This window comes from Stegodyphus dumicola, chromosome 8 (genome assembly GCF_044657685.1).
Source record: "Stegodyphus dumicola isolate Sdum_Otavi_A_Nest chromosome 8, ASM4465768v1".
Classification (NCBI taxonomy): domain Eukaryota; kingdom Metazoa; phylum Arthropoda; class Arachnida; order Araneae; family Eresidae; genus Stegodyphus; species Stegodyphus dumicola.
Genome location: NC_140775.1, coordinates 191724549 through 191748820, shown reverse-complemented (window position 1 = coordinate 191748820; position 24272 = coordinate 191724549). Strand labels below are relative to the sequence as shown.

Below are 24272 nucleotides of genomic sequence, written 5' to 3'. Positions count from 1 at the left end.
AAAGTTGAATGCATAATCTATCACCAGAAAATATGGTTTGACACAAGTCACAGTGACTTGTATCTTGTGGAAAACATACTAAAAGAGGACTAGGAAAAAGTAAATACTAACAGTGTGGAAAAATTTCAATTTTTTCCCTTAATTACAGAATGTTTAATGACACACTGTATGGATGTAAAACCATACCTTTAATTTCTCTCTTTTGTTGCACTTAAGAATAATAAATAGTTTAGTAACAGTTGATTTAAGTTTACTTTTTATTTACAGACAATTGTTTCATTTCAGGACCAAGTTAGTTAAATTAAGAGATTCAGAATAAATTCTTCTGACTACCCGTATAAAACCACATTTCCAACAATAAAGGATGATGCATATTTAATTACTTTACAAATCTTCAAATATATCTATACAGATAATAAATTTGTTTACCTCTGACTAATGGATGACATCCGATTCTGTAGCCAGCTTGAATCAGATGCACATATAACAAGATTTAAACCTTTATTCTTCATACAATATGTTATTAACATATGACATAAAAAAGCCACAATAATTCCAGGAAATAAACGGCCACTAAAAAAAAAAAATGCATGAAGAGAAATAAAAATAAAGTTATAGAAAGAACTTTCTCAAATATAAATATTTATGTTTGCACATGCATGTGATACATAAACTACATATATATGTAATACATCTAAATAATAATTTCATACTGGGAACACATACATGCACTTAGTTGAAAAAAAAAAAAAAGAATGTTTAATAAAGATGTACTGAAAATCAAAACATCTTAATGTTACAACTTGACAAATGAAATTATACACACAATTTTCTGAAGAATATTACTAAGAAAGTTTTACTTCACCATAAATACAAAGGAAAAAAAATATATGTTCTACTACATGCACAAGCTAAATAAATAAAATAGTGTTTTTTGGAGGGAGGAATTCAAAACTGGATTTGAAAAGTGATACAGACATTCAAAGTAATTTGACACAAAATATCGTTAGACATTGTAACGTCTTTGCGTTGCTATGCTACCAACATAATATCAGCAAGAAATGTAAAGAATCCTCATACATAAAATATCCATGCTTGAAGATGCATGCAATATTAATGTTAATGAAATACTTTGAAATCTGAAATTCATTAAATTTTTACATAATATGAAATAGATAACAAATTCCAAATTTGGGCTTCTAGTTGCCCATTTGAGTGGAAGACTATGTAATTCACAATTCAATGTCTCTAGGTACTGGTTTTTTTCCCCCCCCACAATGCAAGAAAGAAACACATTCATGCAGATTCTTCATTATTTAATTTCTTTAAATATAATGCAAGGCTCTAATATTTGTTGGCAACAATTTGAAAATTGTAACTCTGTTTTATAGTGAACCAACACAAAATGCCAAAACAAAATTAATAGCCCTTCTGGGCTAACACCCTTTGGTTAATAAATGATATTGCATAATAAATTAAATATAATTCAATTTTTAGAATCATCTAACTTTTAACCCAATTTAATCCTACATCAATTAAACTCAACTGTACATTAATAATGACGTCTTTCCTAAAAACAGGACTGTTAATGTTCCCAATACTCATGCGCAATTGTGCAATTTAAATTAAATCATTTCCAGTTTTCCAGATATACACTTAATAAATAAAACAAATTCATTCATCATTCCAAATAATAAAATTTCATGCAGGTATGTTAATTTTTTCATGAAGTGTGCTTGAAATACTTTTTTATTCTATTAAAAAATTTTAAGATGGTAAAATCTTGATGGCTGAATTCTTAATTAAATAATAACATCTTACACTCTCTTCAAACTTTTACTTTTTAATACACTTATTACAAAGAAGCACTTGTTACTTCACTGACTTTATTAACTAAATATAGAATTTTTTGACACAACATCAAAAAACTATATTCTAGTGGAAATATTTTATGTATGATTCATCATGAAAATTGACATAAAATATTCCAAAAACTTCAGTGAAAATGACAAATTAAACTTTAAATAAATAGTTTCTATTTTATTCATTACATACAAAAAGTATTGCATAATTATCCCATTCTAAATCTTTTTAAAAACTGGGTGAGATTAATACTGTATTTTAACTTTTTCAAATGGATGGGTGCTTTATTTAATAGCCATTATCCTTGCACCACTACAAGCTCCAGAAGTTACGGCCATTTCATTATGGAAGCACCTGATAGGTGGCCACTGTTGCCTTTTATGGTTACAACTGCCTCAAATAGTTACAACCATGTCTTCTCTGGGATTCGAACCCAGGCCTATTGCTATGGCACTCAGGGTCACTAACTACAATATCGACAGGGCAGCTCAAAAATGTTCAGTGCCTTTGCCAGGACTCAAACTATGGACCTCTCAAATACGTGTCGAGTGTGCTACCAGTTACACCACAAAGGCATTTTTTATAAACTTATTTTATATTTTTTAAATAAATGAAAATACAATTATACATTTGCTAAACCATTTTTAAGATTCAGATTAACAACTAATTAATCATACCTTAAAGTGCCACTATAAATTAGGACTATAATAGGACTATTTGCTCCATATTTACTTACTTTTTTTTAAATAACAGCTGAATTAAGATTGCACTGTTATACCAATTTCTTAAAAACTTGTGGCATTTAAAAATCTATAACAATATGCCACTTTACAAAAGTGTCGAGAATATATTTTAAACCATATAAATAAATTAGCATGATTACGAAATGTTTTTGTTTACATTTATACTATTAAAATCTGTGCATGTCTGTCTGTTTGTGGCATTATCTCCTCCAGAAGAGTTACGAGAGAAGTATCCTCAGATTCCAAAAATTTGTGGAAAGCTATTTCAATCATTCTCCTCTTCATAGGACTTTAATTAGTCAAGATGTTAAAATTAAAAACTTTGAAAATGCTCATTTTTCCAAGTGGCAACAGTCTTGCACACTGGAGATAAAAATCGGCTTTATTTCAAAAAGTGTTGCCACTCATCGCTTTCAAATCATTTGTAAAAAAATTGTAAGTTTTACAAAATATGAAATAAAAATAGCATTGCCAAAAATTAAATACAGTCAAAAGTCGTTAATTCGGACACCCATAATACAAAATGATCTATAATCCGGACCTCAAAGCTGAAAACTTTCTGCGCATGCGCCGCGTTCGCACAGGCGTTTTACGTGTGCGCGTAAGACCTTGACTACTGCGCATATGCGCGTGCGCAAGTGCAGAGTACATTTTCGCCTGCGCGTTTAATGTATAACGGAATTATCTAATTATCTATTTCAGTTAATGTTAATGATTGCGTTGTTCCTTAATCTTCGAATTGGATCCCGCTTATTATTTTTTGCAGACTGTAAGAGCAATTTTATAAAAGTAAACTTGAACTTTCGATTATGTCAATTTCTGATTCTGGAACTTCCAAAGGATCTACAAAACGAAAGTATGTTTCGATGTCCAACAAACAAAAGTGGAATTGCTGCAAAAAATGGATAAAGACATGAAGAATGTGACAGAGAGGTTAGTGAAAACAAAAAAATTTCGATTGACAAGTTAGTCGGTATTCTCGGCACAGCAATTAACGGGACTTGAACAGCGAAACTTTGTAACTGAACAAGAAATTATGCCTGTTTATAGAATTAAAGAGAAAGTATTATCACATAAAACGAAGCAACTTAAACAACTTACATTGAAAGAAATGTTTAATAAAGTAAACAAATAAATATTAAGCTTTTTTATTGTAAATTTTGATACCCTTTAGATCATAATTGTTCTTTATTTCATAAATTACGGTTTCATATTTTTAATTTTAGAATTTCTGCATGCCATCTTACGAGATTTAAACTGATGATCTATAATCCGGAAAAATCAATAATCCGGAATCGCCGAAGTCCCGACGAGTCTGGATTAACGACTTTTGACTGTATACTATTATTACATAAGGTCACATTCTGACATTGAAGAAAGCAGACGATTGCATGTAATGTCATTTTAAGTCAAAAATGTTTCATTAATGTCAGCTTTTAAAATAAATAGCTGCTGTTGGTAACTTTTTTGTTTCGGGTTAGGGTAACTGACATGATATATTATTACCATATTAATTTTTTTTAATTTTATTGAGAAAAAGTTGTTATATTACATTAAATTTAATTCACGATGTCGTACATATTAAGATGAAGTGTCAAAAGTTTTTGTTTCCTGGTTTGGCAACAAAAAAGTATTTAAGAATTGGATGTTGCTTGGGAAGAATGAATTCATTTCATTTATATTAAAATGTTTTCATCCATTTTCTTCTCAGGTGTACATACAACATATAAGTTTTACTTTACTCGCTAGTATATAATTTTAAAAATTGTTGAACATTTTGATAATGAATAAATGCCTTTTAGCTAAAAATAAAAAAATTCTCATACTAGTATTTATTAGAAACATAAAACAAAAATACTTATCAAATATAAGATATTATAGTAATTTGTGATAAGAGAATAAAATCAATATTTCAGTTTACATGCACACAGAATTATATTACTCAATCCTTAAATGAAGGCAGACATACGTATGAACTTGAGATTGTTGTATCCATCGCACTATACTGAAAGGAAAGAGGAAAAGAGAATGATATTTTAACTAATAAAACTAAAATTATGCAGAAGTTTTTTTTAAAAAATAAAACAATATTTTTTTTACCTTTTCTTTACAGTGAAAAGTGAACTAATTATGGAAAAAGTTGTAGATACGAAAACTGCAAGAACTTCAACTCGTTCATATCTAAATTTAAAAGTGGGAAAAAAAAAGTTTAATTACGAAATAATACCAGGAAAAAAGTATAATTATGATTTATTTCAGCAAAAGTGATTGATTAGACTTTATCACAACGACCAATGACTGGATCTTTCATCACTATCACAGTCTCTACCCTTTGAGAAAGACTTTCTGCTAAGTTTCATTACATAATATAGGGTCTTCAATTGCTAAATAAGTTAGACTGATAGGGTGCTGTTATGCTCTCAAATATGCAGTGAGAAATTTAGATGCAAAATTTCCTTCACAATGTAGGTAATGTAGTAACTGTGTGAAGAATTATATTAAAAAAAACTACTTCGTGTTTATTTCTGTATGCGCCATATAGTGTAAAATAAATGTTAATACTCGACCGAATCACGGAATGTTTTCAAAAACTTCACTATAATATATGCAGGTATTTTCTTCCTGTAACATGGCAAACAGTTCTGTGATAGTTTGGGCACTAGCTCTCAGCTGATGCCTTAACTCATCCCACAGATGTTCAACTGAACTGAGATTAGGAAATTGGAGAGGTCACTCAAGTTTGTTCACTCTCATTTTTTTAAATTACTCAGTTATGGCTTTTGCTTTATGAAAGGTAAATTGTCCTGTTAAAAAAACATAAAGGTCAGTCCTATATTTTTTGTCACAATGTAGGCAGCACAGAACTGTATCACAGGCTTCAGTGCTTAAGACACTATAACTCCTCCTTTGTCAAATTTCTCAATGACAGTGATGTACTTTGGTAAGTAATGCTTATCCTGTATATGACATGCTCATACATATCGATATTTGTCCCTCCACATGATGCTCTTACATTGCTCTCCAGCTGAAAAATAACATGTACCACTATAATTGATGATCAACTTGCCTTAAGATCCAAGAGCGCATATCTCTCGATGAATGAAATACTGGCATCACTTCTTCCAAATGCCATTTCAGATTCTGTAGCCATAATTCCAAACAAAATTTGCCGATTTGATTTCACCACTTAAATGGTTCTTATCTGTCAATTCTTTGGGCTTTAGTGGAAGGGAAATGGTTTTATAACTCCCCAAACTTTCATTTTACCACTATATTACTTACAAATGCAAAAACTTTACAAATTTTATTAACAATACCCTTAATTATTTACATAAATAATAAAGCAAAAACTGTGTAAAATATTAATTGCAAACTAAATACAAAGGAACCTCGAGATACGAGTACCTCTATATACGAGAAATTCAAGATAAGAGGAAAGTATCAGTGAAAACTTTGTCTCTAAATACAATCACTGACTCGAGTAACAAGCAATGAGCCAGGCTGTTGGTATGTGTGGCGCTATTTCCCGATTCGGCTCGACTCGGGGAATCCCCTCATCAGATCACTCAGTGTTCTTTGATCTACGTGTTTGTGCACTTGTGAGTTAATTGTTTATTACTTTTAACGTGAAAATAATTATTTCACGATGCCTCCCAAGAAGAGCCTCAGATAGTGTTGCAAAGAAAAAGAAGGAAGTCGTGGCCATTGAAATTGAGAAATAAAATCATAGATGGTCAAGCATGGTGTAAGAGTGATGGCCTTTCAACATAGACGATCTACACTAAAACGATCTACACACTTTCTAAAGTTATTAGTTTATTTCTAATGTTTTGCTAGATTCAAACTGGTAGCTTCGTGAAAACATTAATAATAATAAGAAAATCTATTAGTAGTAAATGAGAATATTAGCCATAGACTCATTTTGTGACAGAGGGGGAGACAATTACTTTAAACTGACAACAGGCACATTTATTTCCTTAAAATACCAATAAATCACAATAATACAAAAAGTTTCACTTACCCAAATGTATACTGTGAATTTGGTTTCTTCTGTTCTACCCATATACTAAGGGCACATATGCATAAACTATATTAAAAAAAAAATATTTAGAGTAAATTTGGTATAAATTTGACAACATAAAATATATATCATAAGAAATTGAAAGAAAAGTGCATTAAAAATTACACACTTCATCAACACTTTCTCAGAAAAACTAAGCACCATTCTTTAATCATTTCTTTCTTTTCTTTTCTTTTTTTAAAGCTTAGCCATAGCTGTTACTCATTTAGCCCCACCCAGGAAGCACATATGAATTAAGGATATCACGGAAGTGAGTAATACTAAGAAATTAATGGATACTCTCAAATCTGACCAGGCAGCAAAAGTAACGCAAATCCTGGGCTAACATTCAAGACACATGGTAAAAGTTTTATCAAAAACCCCATAAAGAGGTTGTGGCAAACATCAGACTGCAGGGTCAGGTCACGATTGCTTGGCACATCATCTTAATAAAAACTGGCATCCTTCAATCTAATATATGCCAAATATGCAATTCGGGCATCACAAATGCAGAGCATCCTTTTATATGCCCTTAACAAGATAAAGAATCTCAGAAGCATAATGAGATAAGTAAACTATACTGGAACGCCACAGCTTTCATGAACTTCTTGTTAGGAGTACATCTCTTATGTTCCTTTCCTTGTTGTTTAAATTTTTAACTTTTCACTTTTGTTCGCATGTTCATTTATTCTGATTCTTACTTTATAAATTTTTTTTTTAAATTATTTATCATTGTTCCTGTGTGATACTTGAGTTGTTTTATATGTTTGGATTGATCTTTCCAATAAAGCCATATGTAACAACAGAATATGTGCATTAACGACTAGATATTTAATTTGTTTTATTTATTTATTTTATATTTTGTGCAAATTAAAAGAACTTCCGATTAAAAACACAACTATTTAAATGCTTTATGTTACTACTTTGCAAAAGCATATGACATTTTTGCTTCAAATTTAATCAGAAAACCCATCAATATAAAAGAAATGTGTTGCTTCTTTGAGAAATGCAATATTGCCTTTCCAATTTAACACTGCATTATGGAGAAACAGGGGCCCATAAATGCCACCAAATTTTAAACACATATTGTGTTGCACCTGAACATGTGAGCTTTGAAGCTCTAATTTTAAATTTATTTTTGTTTATTTCCTATTTTGTGCAAATTTAAGGAACTTCTGTTTAAAAACTCAATATGAAAACTATGTTGCCACTCATCAAAACAACATATATTTATCTTTTGAATTTAATCAAATAATTCAGTGATGTACAAGAAATGTGTTTCCCATGCCCAAATTTACATACTTTTATCTTCCAAAAATATTTAAATTTGAGTATATACCAGCATGTTATTCAGCAAAGCATAAATTATTTAATTTTACTTCAAATTTATTCTATTATTAATTAACAAATTAAGCAATTTAAAAGCAATAAATGCAGATTCATTTCAGTTACCATTAATAACTAACTGGACTTGTAAAACCACATTAGCTGGTATATTATATAAGTTTTATATATATACATAATGATTCATTACACTCATTAGGCATATATATAACAACTATTTTGGCAGCAAGCCATATAAGTGACTAGTTAACAAAAATATTAAGAAATTATGCTATGACACAGTATATACTATATTCTCTTCTCTCTTGATAAATATTATCATCAGCAAGAGGATATCTTTAGAATCTCAATACATTTTAATAAATATAAAATTTTAAAGGAATATATCAATAATAGATGGATTGGATTATTTAATTATGGCAAAGCACACGAGGGCTATCTGCCTAAAGGGAGGGATGCCTTTGTGGAGGACTTTGTAAGGGAAACTGGCTCGTATACACGTTACACATGGGGAAAACCATGAAAACGCCCATGCAGTCAGCCCATTCGCGGGATTTGAACTTCAGACCAAACTACCAGCGTTCAGCATCTTTATCCGCTTGGCCGCTGGTTGGCAATATTAGTTTATGAAATATCAACAAATTCAATAGTAATAATAATAATAATAATAATAATAATAATAATAAATAAAAACTGTATTAAATAATACATTTAAATTCTACATGAAAAATGTTTGCATTTCATAACTGGTTCATTTATTTCACTATTTATACCATATTAGTTATTAATTTCAAATATAATAATTTTACCATCATTTATCAGTTCATTTTAAAAATAATACTTGTTTTGGGCTAATTACCAAACGGCATTTTAGAAACATGATGATCTTTAAAATTACAGTAAAAACTAAGTTTTAAAAATGGCTGTCCTTACATTCAGTGCTTCAGACATTACCTAAATAAAAAAAAAATCTAAAATTTCATGAGTAGTTTTTATAAAAGAGAACACAATTTCTTTAAAATACATACCATAATGTATCAAAGAAGATTAGATATGTGTATGCAAGAAGACCTATGAGAAAAAAACATATTTTCACTCAAAAATACATAAATAATTGATATCTTCAATAATACAGAATAGTTAAAAAAATTAATACCATTACAAAGATGTTGCAGATATATAAATTAAAAATTAAACTTTACAATGCAGACTAAAAATCGGACAGTGCTGATAATAAGTATGTTGTCATTATTATGTTTTATAAGTACATCCCATCATTCTAAATACAAAATGTCCTTTTCCCCTTAAAACACTCTTCTGAAAAACACATCCATTTTATTCATGCAATCTAACATTTAAAAACATAATATTAAAATAATTTATCACTTAATTCTTAACCTTTTACACTAAAAGTACACATTTTACTTAGTTTTACTTCAAGAAAGGATTTTTAAGACATTTAATTACTTTCTGTAGAAACTTTTAACATGTAATGTTCATACATTCAGTTAACATCTCAATAGGAAAATTTTACCAAGAAACTGTATAAATTATAAATTTGATTTTATTCATGCACTGATGGATTGTTTTGGTTAGTGATAAAGATTACAACAATTAAATTCTGAAGTTTTTATAAACAGGAGACGTTTTCAAATAATCAACATTTTCATAAAGCATTTCTGATATTTACTGTCAACAGACTAGACTAGACTTGACTGGACAAGAAAAATGACTAAAGATATTTTTTAACTGCTGTTAGAAAAAAGTTGAAGAAAGCATATTTTCCAATTTAACCTGGAGAAACTTTTCAGTATTCAACATACAACAATTTTTGAAACTTTAAAAATATGTAGATATCATATTATTTGTTTTAAATAATAAGACAACACACAAAAAATACTTAATTGAAATTTATATGTATATTAAAATAAGATACTTTATTACTCAAAAAGAAATATTAATATATTTTTGAAGTGGATATTTGATACTTAAAATCACAAACAGTTACATGAAGGGTAAATTAAAATACATAAATTTGCATATTTTTGTAAGAGATATTAAATTACCTTAATTTCAGATGGAAACAAGATAGATATATAATTCAACATCTAAAACAATTTTTAATATATTTATAAATTATTCATGAACATAAAAATTATGAATAGAAAGATCTGGAAGCTGCACACTTGGAGTTTTGAATCAAGAATTTGTACATGATCACATGCAAAACTTGGCTTTTGATTAGCAATTTTGTTTTCCAAAATGATTATTATTCACTGCTTGCAATGTTAACACATAAAAATACCTTATACAAAACCGATAAATCATTAATTACAAAATTATTTGATAACCATTAACTGGATAATGTCAAAAGTTTTACCCCTATGATATGAATTAGGATAAATTGAAGCATTTTATCCCTATGGTTTTAGATTTGAATTTATCCTCACTGCTGCTGTATCTTTAATCATACATCTTATTGTAGATTTCAATACATGCGTGTTTTTTTCTATCATTTTTTCAAAAGATACCATTTTTTCTTAAATCTTCATTACATATTTTTGAAACCTAATGTAAGAAATAAAAATTACCACCACCTATTTTTTGCCACTCAAAACATCTAAGTAACAAAGAGCACATATTATACAAAAACATATAAAATACATTAATTTTATTTGTAGTAATTTATCATGATGCTTGCATAAAAACTGTTGTGTCACCTAACAGTAAATAAATTTCAATTCTTCACTTAATGTTCTTATTATTAAAATTCTCCTTCTCTGTTTCAATTTGATGGAATTGATGGGAATTTCTCAGTTTTGAATACATTGTTTGTTTGAGTAATGGCATTTACTGATTTGAATCTATTTTGCATTCTAATAGCATGCTTTTATAACCTTTCAATAAATTACGAAGCAAATATGATATTCACACTTCATGATATAGTTGTTTATGAACAGCATTTATTATGATACGAAACAGTTGCAAAGGAAGACGTCAAATTTTTAGCATTAATTAAAAATAATTTCACCACACTGTACTTTTTATTTAAAATTACCCTATTTCAAAATTTCATGCATCAAGTCAAATTTGTCCTAGTTGATGATGTAGAGTTAAAACAGCTTCAATTTTAGTTTCTTATGAGATATGATGGCTTCTGCAGCATTAAATCAGATGTAGTCTTCAAAAGAACTGCCCAAAAATTTGGTGAAGCATACAAATTGCTTCTACTGACATTTATTGTATCAATTAACTAAATTTAGAGTATCGTCTATCCACTATGAGAAGATACGTCACTAAGCCCACATCATGCAGTGTTTGATGGTACCACCATCTACTTCAGGTAAAATAGGCACATGCTCTGTAACACACTAACAGGACATGCTCTGTAACAATGGAGTTTGGATTCACTCTTTTACAACTCTGGATGGGCTCTCTGCATCTCTTCTCGCAATGAAATAAACTGCCGTTTCTAACAAGCAAGATCGAATCTCTTCTCGTGATAAACGAACATCCCACAGAATGAAAATGCCGCAAAATTTATATTTCCATGAAAACTTTGAAATTCACTTTTTTTTTAATGTGATCCGTTATACACTTGACCACTAACATTCTCAAAGAGAACATTAAAAATTTTCCAGATATTTAATCATAATTTGAAATAAATCAACTTGTAGAGCATCAACTTGAAAACACGTCAAATTAAGACAGTCTGGGAAACTAGCCCCCATGTCTAATTTTCCTGTTTTGATAAGGAGAAAACAGGCTTATTAAAAATTATAAGAATGTTCTGGGGCCTCAAAACGTCAAACCTTGTGAGCCTAGGTAGTAATCAAGCCTGTCCGCCGAAAACTCTAAAGGTTTTCACTGGTGTTCATCATTACATCACCATAGACATTCTATTCCTTGTCTCTACAAGGAATATGAATCTCTCTGCACTTTTTATGAATAATAATTATTATTTATTAAACTGTATTTATTTATTTATTTATTCATTTCTGTGAGTGATAATGCTCATTCATAGCAAGAAGTTAATGAGAAAGCTTTCATGTGATTGCGGAAAATGAAAATATGATAAACATGCTCTTATATAGTCTATCTTCTTGATGGTTATTTTGATCTGGATGTGGAAAAATCAAATTATATGCCAAGATATAATTTAACATAAAAATAAGATGCATAACAAGTACAACATAAATTTTATTTGTGAAAAGGGAGAAAGATTCCTAGAGTAGCCTATGCATTTTTAAAAAAATAGCATATGCAATGGACATTTTTTCATAATAAAGCATGTGAAGGGTCCTGATTCTTAATTTCACTTCAGCAGTAAATAAAACATCTTACATCTCAAACCAAAACATTCAATCAAAATTCACTGCTGATTTTACACCTACTGAATATCGTATAACCTCCTGCCCAGACAGTATAGTGGTTAGGGAAGCCTGACTGCGATACCGAAGGGCCCAGGTTCAAATTCTGGAGAAGGCATTGAAATATATATTTATATAACCCTTGTGCTAGCCTCTTGAATAATTTTTTATTATTTTTTGCTTTCATCTCACCACATGACTATCAACTCAGTAACTTGAGAAATGGCTCACGAAGTGATGTCTCAAACAATTTTTGTTTCATACCAAACAGTAAATTGAATACAAACAGCATGGTAAACTTTTACGCTGACATTATTCTTGGCGACTATTAAAAACTTAAGGCAACAGTGCTGCGAAGTGTTAAATGAGCTGAGGACAAAAAATTTAACAGAAATTTTTAAATGATATTCATACACTTTAATGTTGTTTGAATAAAGAATAATTGATATGTTGTTTCGATAAGACTTACACATACTTTTACGTTTTGCACCTGCCATGCGGTGCGTGAATGTGTGTTTGCCATCTATAAACTATTCTTATAATTAGATATTGTTTAAAATTTAATAAACCACCAAAATGGATGACAGGTGCATAATGGAAAAATACTACTTTATGCATACGTGGGAATTTATTTCCTCAGGATTCAGGTAAGTATTAAGCATATGTGGGACGTAAGTAAAAGAAATAACAAAACTAATATAACTCAGCCATTACCTCCTCAGTGGGAGATTAGAGCAAAACCCTTTAGTCAGCAATCTCACGAGACAACGTCAATAGTGTAAAGCAGATGCTTAATAAATTTTAGGACGATAGCAGCAAACTTAAAGGTTTTTGGACATTGAAAACAAGAAACAAAATTTTTCAATTAATGAAATTTGTCAAGAAATATGGAGAAGTAATAAATAATGATGATATTCACTGCGTATTCCACTGCGATAACAACACCCCAGAAATCAGTCAAATAACAGACAGCAAAATCTGTAGTATGGTTCAAAACAAAATCCAGAAAATTTTGCTATCAACAGCGAGGAAAGTTTAATGAAGCAAAGAATTGCAGAGAAGTACTTGCCAACCTACAAAGTTGATCTTATTCATATAATGCAGCAATTATCATTCAGGGTTCATAGCCACATTTTAGTTTAAAAAATAAGCACCTATTAAGCACTTTTCAAGCACATTTTAAGAAAAAAAATAAGCAATAATTTCTAATTACATTACACACAACTGCATAATCTTAAAAATTACACTCGTAATTTAAAATATGAGAAATGCAGTATTTACTAAGAGAGAATAAGCATTACCTCAACCATGGAAAATAATTACTTTTTTTTTAAAGTTTAAATAACAGTTCAATTTCCAGAACTAGTTTACAATGAGAGAAAAAAAAAAAAAAAACTATGCAGAACTAAACTATATTACAAGATTTAATGATGGAATTTCAGTTCAAAATAGAGGACATAAATAATAATAAGGCATATTTATTCTATTCGTATGGAACTTAATAATAAATACAATTTATTTTTCCACTCATATTGATATTTAACAAATTTAAATCTAAATTCTGAACATTTTCTAAATTTTCATCGTATATCAGTTTTTCCTTAACAGATATTGCAAGCAAAGTATTTTAAGTAAAACAGAGGAACATTTCTGAAATCAGAAGACAGAAATTTGCTTCATGCAGTCATCCTTTAACAGAAAACGCTTAACTACCTGCATACTTGAAAATTGGCGAATATTCGGACAGTCGAGCGTAACTTGAAAAAGAGGAGCGGAGGGGGAGATAGACTGTAGCCATTCTTTAGATTTTTCCGTTAAATAAATGCATTTGACAATTCAATATGTGTATCCTAAAAACAAATCAATGGAACAGAAAAATATTCTGTTTTGCATGCACAGTAAAACTCTGTTAAGTGTTCATAAACAAATCTCGGACCGAACATCAAAATTAATTATCTCTGCAAAATATCACAAACAATACATGCGCCGTAATTCTTTCCTACATGATCTTACGCAATCGGATTCAACAGCTGCCGGTATTGGGAGAATAAAGAACTAAATAAAAGAAAAAAAAAAGGGGGATTGGATTATTATTCAATTATGGCAAAGCACACGAGGGCTATCTGCCTGAAGAGAGGATGCCTTCGTGGAGGACTTTCTAAGGGAAGATTGGCTCGTATACACGTTACACACGGGGAAACCAACGCCCATGCAGCCAGCCCGTTTGTGGGATTCGAACTTCTGACCGAACTACCAGTGTTCAGCGTCTAAAGGAAAAGAAAGAGACTTACCAATCTGGGGTGTTTTTCATTCTAATTTTCAACAGACTGCGTTAAATTTCCGGAATAGAATCATTCTTCGCTTGGGTTGGTAGATCGCAGAACTTTTAGTCCTATTCAATCCAGATTGGAAAGTGACAAAAAAAAAAAAAAAAAAAAAGGTCCATTGCTTGTTTTGCAGCGAACTGTAACAGTTTCAATATTCGAGATTTTGCGGAGAAAGGGGAGAACCTCCCAACCTTCATACAGTATAATGTATTAGCCAAAAAAATGAAATTATTTTGACTATTCGATTACTTTCGCTTTATTTAAGCCATTCCGAATATTATTCCTTAGAAAGCTAATCTGTGCTAAAACACAACCATTTTTGGAAGTTTACTATACTTTAGCAGTTACACAACTGTTATTATAAACATTCATACATATGCTCATAATATAAGCACAACGATCGTAATAAACATGAATATGAACTGACCAAGCGGAACGAGAATGCAAATTATTAAGATCTTGATAGAAATTCAAATGTGTGTAGTATTTGGGTGGGAGGAAAAGAACGCCAAATGTACCTGAATTTTCTACTGCTTTCGCAATTCTTTGACCAACAGAACAACGAGCACCTGTCTGTACTCTCTGCGCACACCAAAGGTTATGTTCATGCAGAGAAAGGGGGAAAAGCTATTTCCGGGAGTATGATTCACCATCTGACATTCCATATTAGGAAGAAAAGTTGTTTATTTAGTTTCGGCTTTGGTATGGGGAAAAACTGCGCATTCATTAAAAAAAAAAAAAAAAAAAAAAAAAAAAAACTAAAAGCAAAAAATAAGCACTTAAAAAAAAAAAAGGGGGGGGGGCTTTAAAGAAAAAGTAAGCACCTATAAGGGCCTTTATATTTTATTTTCAAATATAAGCACTTTTTATTTTCAAATATAAGGACGGCTACGAATCCTGTCATTGTCATATTTATGCAAGTCAAGTAATCACCTGTTCTCCATCTTATGTTTTTTCTCATATGCCACATGTTCACATTTCTTGTTTGTCTATTGTGTATGTTTAAAGCTCAAGACAAGCATCAATTAAAAAAAATTATTTCATTTACCTACCTCATGCTCTTTTGGTACACTAAAATGTTTCTCACTACAGAAGTACGCTCAACACCCACAAAAACAAAACAACACTGAATTTATATTAAATTTCAAGTAAAATAATAAAAGTCATAAAGTTTCAAGAATTCTTTAAGAGCTGCTAGTAAAAGTTCTTCGCTCAAATAACAACAGACTTATTTTGTTGTTCAAATATTCAGAAATAAAAATACTTTATGAAGACAATGCAAGCATGTATCTCATGCAAAGAAAGGAAAAAGACAATTAAAGATGAATATATATTTGGTGCTGATTCTGTATATATTATCCCCTCTGTTTCAAAGGCATGAAACTGCAATACTGGAACTTAGAAGAAAAATATTTTTAAATTTTTGGCATATGCTTAATTTTGAAAAAAATCAAGTTATGACTTCTGCACAATAATTTTCATTTATCTGTCTCTCAGAATATGCATTTCTTTCTTTTCACTTAGTAAAGAACATTAATAAATAACATATAAAATATACAAACAAAAATAACAAAAAATGCAGATTTATGTCAGAGTTTAAATTTGCAAAAACGAAGATTAAAAAGCCTAGCATAAAGCTTATGATATTCTTAACCCGCTGACTGACAAGGCCATATAGAGTACAAAGTCCGAGATCCAGACATCCAATATCTGGAATGATCTAAAATCAGGACCTCAGAGCCACCACCAATAAATTTTTTTTAGGAATTTTTTTTTTTTTTTTTTTTTTTTTTTTTTTTGGAGGGGGTGTATGCTTTATGCATGCACATTTGATTTTTTTCCCTTCTCATAAGAAAATATACAGAGAGTCCCTATTCTTAATCTCACATCAGCACTAAATAAAAATACCTCATTATTGAAGAAATAATCATTTTAGCATAAATTTGTGTGATCAATAATCTGACTACATAGCTGCATATGTGCTTGGCATAAATCTCAAACTGAAACATTCTACATAGAAACATCATTCTACATAAAACATCAATTATGATCTAAAGGGTATCAAAATTTACAAAAAAAAGCTTAATATTTATTTGTTTACTTTATTAAACATTTCTTTCAATGTAAGTTGTTTAGGTTGCTTCGTTTTTTATGTGATAATACTTTCTCTTTAATTCTATAAACAGACATAATTTCTTGTTCAGTTACAAAGTTCTGCTGTTCAAGTCCTATAATTGCTGTGTCGAGAATACCGACTAATTTGTCAATCAAAATTTTTTCGTTTTCAATAACCTCTGTGTCACTTTCTTCGCTATTGGAAGCGAATTATAACGATGAGAAATTTGATTTAAATCATATCAAAGATGGAGTACATCGAGATAAAATACTACATTTAGTAATTAATTATAAGCCAAATAAAATAAAAACATCTGCCCTGAAGATAAGGATAGTGCTGACAGATCAACTTCCAATTCATTGCGCGCCGTTCATTTCAACTTTGGTTAAAATTTCTGCAATTTGTTTTGAGAAAATCTGAAATTCTTGTTCATTAATTTTTCTAATTTTTCATAATTATGTGTGAGAAAATTAAGTAACGAATTTTAAGCTATTTAAAATTATTCATAGGGAAGGATATTAAGATAAGTTTTTTTGTTTTTGAAATTTTGTTGAGAATTTTGAATACGAATTTTATAATTATTATAAAAATGAAGTAGGTGTAAAAAATAAGTGAAATTATTACAGATACGTAATATGAAATTATGGTAAATGCATGTTAAATTTATGGGTGATTGTATGTTAAGTATAGTGTATGTCGAGGGAGTACTGGATTCCTAAGCAGAGGCCTGTAATTACCTCTGTACAGTTGTTCCCTTCACCCTCTTCAAGTAATGTTGGAGGCTCTCATTTTATGAGTGTGTGTAATTTTTTTACATTATTATTATTATACTTTTTTTTATTATGGAATGTATTAGTGCAGTTTGCAGAGGCCTGTTACCTTATGCAAGGAACGGAGGCCTTTTCAAGTAACTGCCTAGGCACCCTGGGCCACCAGTGCATAGAACACACTGGTTAGCTCAAGAGGACAGCCCTATTGATGGATATGTTTGTTTAGAAGTATTGCAAGGCTTCCAGTTTGGTAAAATCAGGAATTGTAAATGAAAGATGATAACGGTGAAACCATAAATTCTGAAAATCTTAATCCTATTATTTATAATGTTAAATTATAATTTATCAGTATGGAAATAAGTATCATAAATATTTATGTGCATTGCATTTAATTACAAGTTATGATTATGTAAAAGTTTATTTTGTGATATTCTGTAATAACAAGAACCTGCCCTGAAGAATTATGATTATGTGAACTCTCAAACAAAAAGACTTTTAGACTGAAATGCTGACAAATTCAATAGAACTCTAAAAATTTTTAATTTATTTTAGAAAATTGGTATTTATAAATTATACCTTTATAGAATCAAAATTTTATCATTTATGTTTTTTTTTTTACATTTGCTAGTGCTTTAACTCTTTCTCTTTAAAAAGGCTTCTCTGTCGCTATGCCTTTTCTTTTGAAGGGGGGGGGGATATGTAAGATAAAATTATATGAATCAGAATTATAATATAACTATAAACATTAACTCTTCCTCTCTATTCTAAAATCGTAATAACTTCTCTGCATTGCGTCATTTCTAGATCACTCTATGGCCCGCACAGCTCTGATGACGTAATAATTGTAAACCAAAACTTTTCTCTTTGCGTGCTTCCATCCTTCATAACTACGCACTTCAGCTTTTGCTCTCTACTGTGCTAAGGTGTAATTTCGCTGGCTTGCTTTCTATCTCAACAATATCAGAAATGTAAATCTTCTGTGGAAAGGCACGACTAGAGTGCCAAGTGATTGTGGCCACAAATATCAGTTGCCAATAAAAATGGAATTAAAACTGCCTCGACTGCCAAGTTCTTTAAATATTACCAAGTTAGCATTACTAGCATACTACGCAATCAAAATATTCTTCAATATGGGTCTAATCACGCATCTACAGTGTTCCGTCTTTTGATTTGCTCTTATTATCACATATATATACGCCCTAGAATAATTTTAGTAGCATCATTAAGAAAATATACATGAAATGTAGAATCTCATACATTATTTGCGTTGTACAGCTGGGCAACAGGATTGAGACAAATTTTGGAATATAAAGTGATACGTTTATTTTAGCATCCATCTCACAAGTGTTCCTCCTGTACCTTGAGGAGTGTGTGTGTGTGTATTTAATTATGGCAAAGCGCACTAGGGCTATCTGCCTAAGGGGAGGGATGCCTTCGTGGAGGACTTTCTAAGGGAAACTGGCTCGTATACACGTTACACATGGGGAAAACCACGAAAACGCCCATGCAGCCAGCCCGTTCGCGGGATTCGAACCTCAGACCAAACTACCAGTGTTCAGCGTCTTTACCGCTCGGCCGCTGGTGGGCCCTGTACCTTGAGGAGAAGCCCTATTTATAGATATGTTTGCATCATGCTCATCCAATTAGCAATATTAATTGAAATCCCGAGGTGACGCTATCTTCTTATCAGGAATATTCTTAAGGACTTTATGTAATATTACAGATTTATGAGTTTGGTGATTTGGTGGGCGCCAAGAGGTTAATATAATTTATAATAAAAAAAGTATTTTGTCAAAATTTAGGTAGAGAATCACCAACACATTATTAAGTAATATGATTAGAATTTAATTTAATCAATTGATTTAAAAATATCATTAAATACATACATGCATCTTGACACAAGTCCAAGAAATTAAGGCAATATATAAAAAGTACATAAATCCAGGTATAAAGTATCAGGAGCATTTTGACATTAAAATCAAGAAAATACCTTTTCTCATGGCAATTTGAGGAAATTTAGGCTTTTTATCAAAACCGTGTACAAGTCAGAGGGTTTTAACAGTATGCACAAGCTGACTTGTGTATCTACACAATAAATGATAAAATTCAATTTTGTTAGACATTTATTTCAAATACTGGGATTTCTGCTAGGAGGTAAAAAACTATACTAGGAGGTAAAAAACATGATAAAAATAACAAACTTTATCAAAGCAAATTATTCTTCCTCCCCCAAAAGAAAGACCAAATAAATTTAGAAAAATTTTATACATAACTCACCCATACTCTGAGTATTGTTATACCATTTTAGGAGTATCATAAATGAAAATATATTTACAAGTCCAAGCCATATTATTCTTTGGAACTAAAATAAAAGAAAGAGAATACATTATCTGTCCCTTTGATTCAAATCTAATGTAGAAATAAACTCAAATTTTTAATTACATTACTATATTTATGATAATAAACAAAAACTCATCAAATTGTTTCTACATTAAGAAAAAGCAATTAAACTATATAATACAAAAATACAACTTTTTTTTTTTGCATATACATGCACATGTTTTGTGAGTGTGCATGTGTGTCAAACTATTACATAGCCAAAAATTATTAATTAAAAAAATTGAAATATTACTAGACTTTTTCTATATTTATTTTCTCACACTGAAAAATAAACACATAAAATTTATACTAATGAGGTAAGAAAATCGATAAGGAAAAGGCAATTTTATGCTAATAGTATGATTTTGGACCTCCACAGAAATGTATGTGCTTCTACGTAATACAGAAGCATATTAAGTCTAACACCTCAAAATATTATAATAAAATATTGACACTATATACAGAATGCTTCTATTTTGACTGAAACATTTTAAAAAGTAGTAGAACATTTAAAATATAATTTTTTACAGTACAATAGAAAACCAAAAATCTGCCTATGCCTAACACACACACATAACACAGTCTCTTAGACTTCAACATTGATATGCAGATTGCTTTGGTGATTTTTGACAAAACTGACCATTATTGGCTGATGGTTTCCTCACTCAATATTAGACCAGATACTACTGATTATCCCTATTTCAACTGTTGTCAAATAAATAATTTGTCAGAAGTCCCTAAACTAGCATCCATAATTAAACAGCATCAGTTGTAAGACAGCAGTCTTTAAATGCATGATCAGATTCCTAGGCTCTTTATATTAATCTTTTTATTTTCTGTTGCATAGTTGTAAATATATCACAAATCAATGTTCAGTAAAAATGGTTAAAAAAATCACATGCTTGCAGACATTTGTATTCATTTATTCTATTCTTATTCTTCACTTATTATATCTATTTGGCATTTTTATTCTAAGAAACAACATACTGAATAATGTCTACATTTTGGTCTCCTGAAAAGCATATAACAAGGGGGGAGAAAATGATCTCTGTAATGGCCATATTAGCATTTCTGCAGAGGAAAAATTACCAGATGGAATTACTGAGCAAGTATAGAAAAGGGTTGGATAAATCAATGATCTTGTGAACTACTTACAGATCTGTGTGAAGTGCCAACACAGGAAAGTGCAGTCCAGGACATTTGAAAAAATTCTAAAGTAATAAGAATCTCATATGCAAAGGAAGGAATTAAAAAATATTTACAATTTCAAGGGAGAGCCATGTTTACAATCATGACAGTGAAAAAGACAACAAAACTGATAGTTCTTTGGATGAATGGTTTGAAAACAAGAACTTATACTGTATATATGATAAACAGTGTGTGTGCCTTTTTAGGATGGTGGAATAATATTAATAATATTTCAAAATAACTGTTAAAAAACTTCTTAATCCATAAATTTATTCTGGGGGGAATTTAAATCTTCATAATTATATATGCACAGAGAAATTTTGGATTGATGGGCAATCAAAAGTATTTAATTACATATTTTGCTCATAATTACATTGCCTTTTTAACACACTTTGTTCTTCAATAGTTATAAGGGGGTTAGGGAGAGAAACAAATGCAATTTATTGAATTTAAAACCTGCACCTGAAAATATGCATTGAAATTTTAGAAACATATGACTATCAAACAAGCATATGTCAGAGAAAGAAAGTGAATAAATTTTGGCTACTTCTTTGTATTATTCTGTAAATAAGTCAAAATACTTAAATCACAATATGAGAAATAATAAGATGGCTGATTTATTTTATGAAGTTCAAAATGTTTTAGAAAGAAAAATGTTAATCTAAAAAGTAGAAATCAAGAAGCTGACTTCAAAATATAAACAATAAGCAGTAAGCGTTTTTGAAGTTAGTATGCAAAATATGTAGTGCAAAATTTTTAACACACTTTTCTAAGCTTTACACATAAAATCTATTTCTCTATTTTAAAACACTATCATTCAGAAATATTTTTAAAAAATTCTATGAGATAAAATTTCCCCTAAACTTTGTTTTATTATGATCCTGTTTTCTAATCATTTCTAGTTAATTCATATTTAATAAATAAATATTTTAATATTAAGAAGTTTACATCATATTTCTGAATCAAGGTTTTATCTTTAACTCATGAAGCCTTGAATAGGATAAAGCCATTATGCAAGTCAATAATCCAGATTACAGATTCTCTCTCAAAGACGGATAATGTATCCAAGATGACCAACTATGAGAAATCATCTGAGAAAGGGTTCACAGCCCTGGAATTTAACAAGCTGAAAATTAAGAAATTAATTTTAAAAATGCATAACATAATACTTATACACTTGTTAATAGTTATTTGTATTACTATTTTACATCAGCTTTATTTGCAAGCCAAAATCTTTAGCTACAAAATTGCCAGTGTAAATCTCAAGCCAAAAACTTCCTAATTTATTCAACAAATGCCTCATGAATTTTGCCTCCCTTCTGTGAAATAATTACTAATATTAATAATACATATAAAAAGTCCACAATTAATTTTAGAGATAAAATCAAAAGAAGGTAACAAAAATAGGGGGAAATAGACTACGAAATTTTTTTTTTTAAATGCTCAACTTTAAATTGTGATCAAAATCTATAAAATGATTTCGTACAATATTAACAGTAACAATTCACTTTTCATGTTTCAATACAATGTTTTTATAATAATGATATTACAAAGAAACAAGTACAATTGTTTATAATTTGTTCTAAAATTTCATGGAATTTGTAATTTCTCTTCATTAATAACAAATTCATATTGTAGAAATAATACTAAAAATGCTTGATTATCAAAATATATACATAAACTTCTGTTTGGATATTAATAGTAATCAGGATTAAAAAATAGGCATGTATTATTTCAGCTATAAATGCAATGCATGACACTGTGACATAGACTAGAGCAGTAGTATTCAATCTATGGAGCCCATACCTCCATACCCTTTTTGTTGAAAAAAGGGTAAATAAATGTAATTGAATATAAAAATTTCACTGAAAAGCTTTTTGAGAAAAATTTTTGGTTTTTAAAATGCAAAATTTTATTAAATTCTAGAGAGATTACTCTAATTTTAAGACAATAACATCAAAGAGATAGGCCCTATCTCTTTGAAATTATTTTCTAAAATCTAATTTGGTGTGGATATGCATCGGATGATGTCCTGTAGTGTCTGTCTACAACACAAGAACAAGTCTTGACAAATAGTCTGCAGCTGTTACCATACATACCATAGAAAGTCTGTTACCATAGAAAGAGTCCTAACTCGTTTTTTGTAGAAAGTGTCTGGAAGAATTGCTTGCCATCTTGGTGTACTTAATGATGAATTGATTTTTTCTAAACTTTTATTACTTTCCTGTGGCCAACATTTGCCAAAAACAAAATAACATTTATTTAGCTCAACTTTACTTAAAATAAATATATTAGCCCTATTGCTATGGCAACCATCTCCAACTAGTAAAGTGATTCTCCTGATATACAGATAGTATCATCACATTTATTTTCAAAGGATGTGTGTGCAAACAACTAACGACAGCACAGATTCTACTTATTCTCAATGTGATACATTTATAAATTTAATTATTACTCTGAATTAAAATTTCGTATTTATGTTAAACAGACTGCTTTCAAAGTTATAAATTTTGGCTTCAGGAATAAATGGCTAAAATTCGATTTTGGATGCTTCAACTGTACAAAATGGCAGATAATGTGGAATGTGAACTTGGAATTAAAAAAGGAAATTTTCTGGTCTTCCGTTAGAGGAATCCACTGATTGCTCAAATGCTGCACAACTAATTCATTTTGCAAAATACGAATCCAAAAATGAAAGAAGAAATCTTTAAACAGGTGAATTATTACATCATGGGAAAATTTGAGGATGTGCAATGATGAAGCTTGTGTCATAGTAGGAAAACATAGTGGACCTGTAGCCTGAATAAAAGAAGTCTCTCTCAACATAGATCCAATGTATGTAAGTGCTTGTATAAAAAAAAAAAAAAAAAAAAAAAAAAATTCCATTGAACTTAGTCTGTCTTAGATAGAATTAAAATAATAAATTTTGTAAAGGCAAATCCTCTGAAATTAAGGATTTTTTTGCAAATATGCTGAGAAGTGGGCAGTGAACACCAGCAGCTTCTTTTACATACAGAAGTGCACTAAAATTCAAAAGGTAGGGTATTACTAAGACTATTGCAACTTAATGATGAAGTATTTATGTTTTTAAATGGCAATGATAATGACAAAA

General features: G+C 29.9%; 1 protein-coding gene across 2 annotated transcripts in view; it reads right to left on the bottom strand.

Moving 5' to 3' along the window:
• The window catches only part of LOC118191614 (zinc transporter 6-like), a 63199-nt gene that overhangs the window by 22924 nt on the left and 16003 nt on the right, over nt 1-24272 (bottom strand). For both annotated transcript variants that reach the window (XM_085822855.1, XM_085822856.1), the window contains exons 4-9: nt 19871-19955; nt 9039-9081; nt 6628-6693; nt 4707-4787; nt 4576-4611; nt 430-573 (exon numbers count right to left, since the gene is read on the bottom strand). In XM_085822855.1, the coding sequence (XP_085678981.1) occupies nt 430-573; nt 4576-4611; nt 4707-4787; nt 6628-6693; nt 9039-9081; nt 19871-19955 (455 nt within the window). The remainder of the gene's footprint in view (nt 1-429; nt 574-4575; nt 4612-4706; nt 4788-6627; nt 6694-9038; nt 9082-19870; nt 19956-24272) is intronic.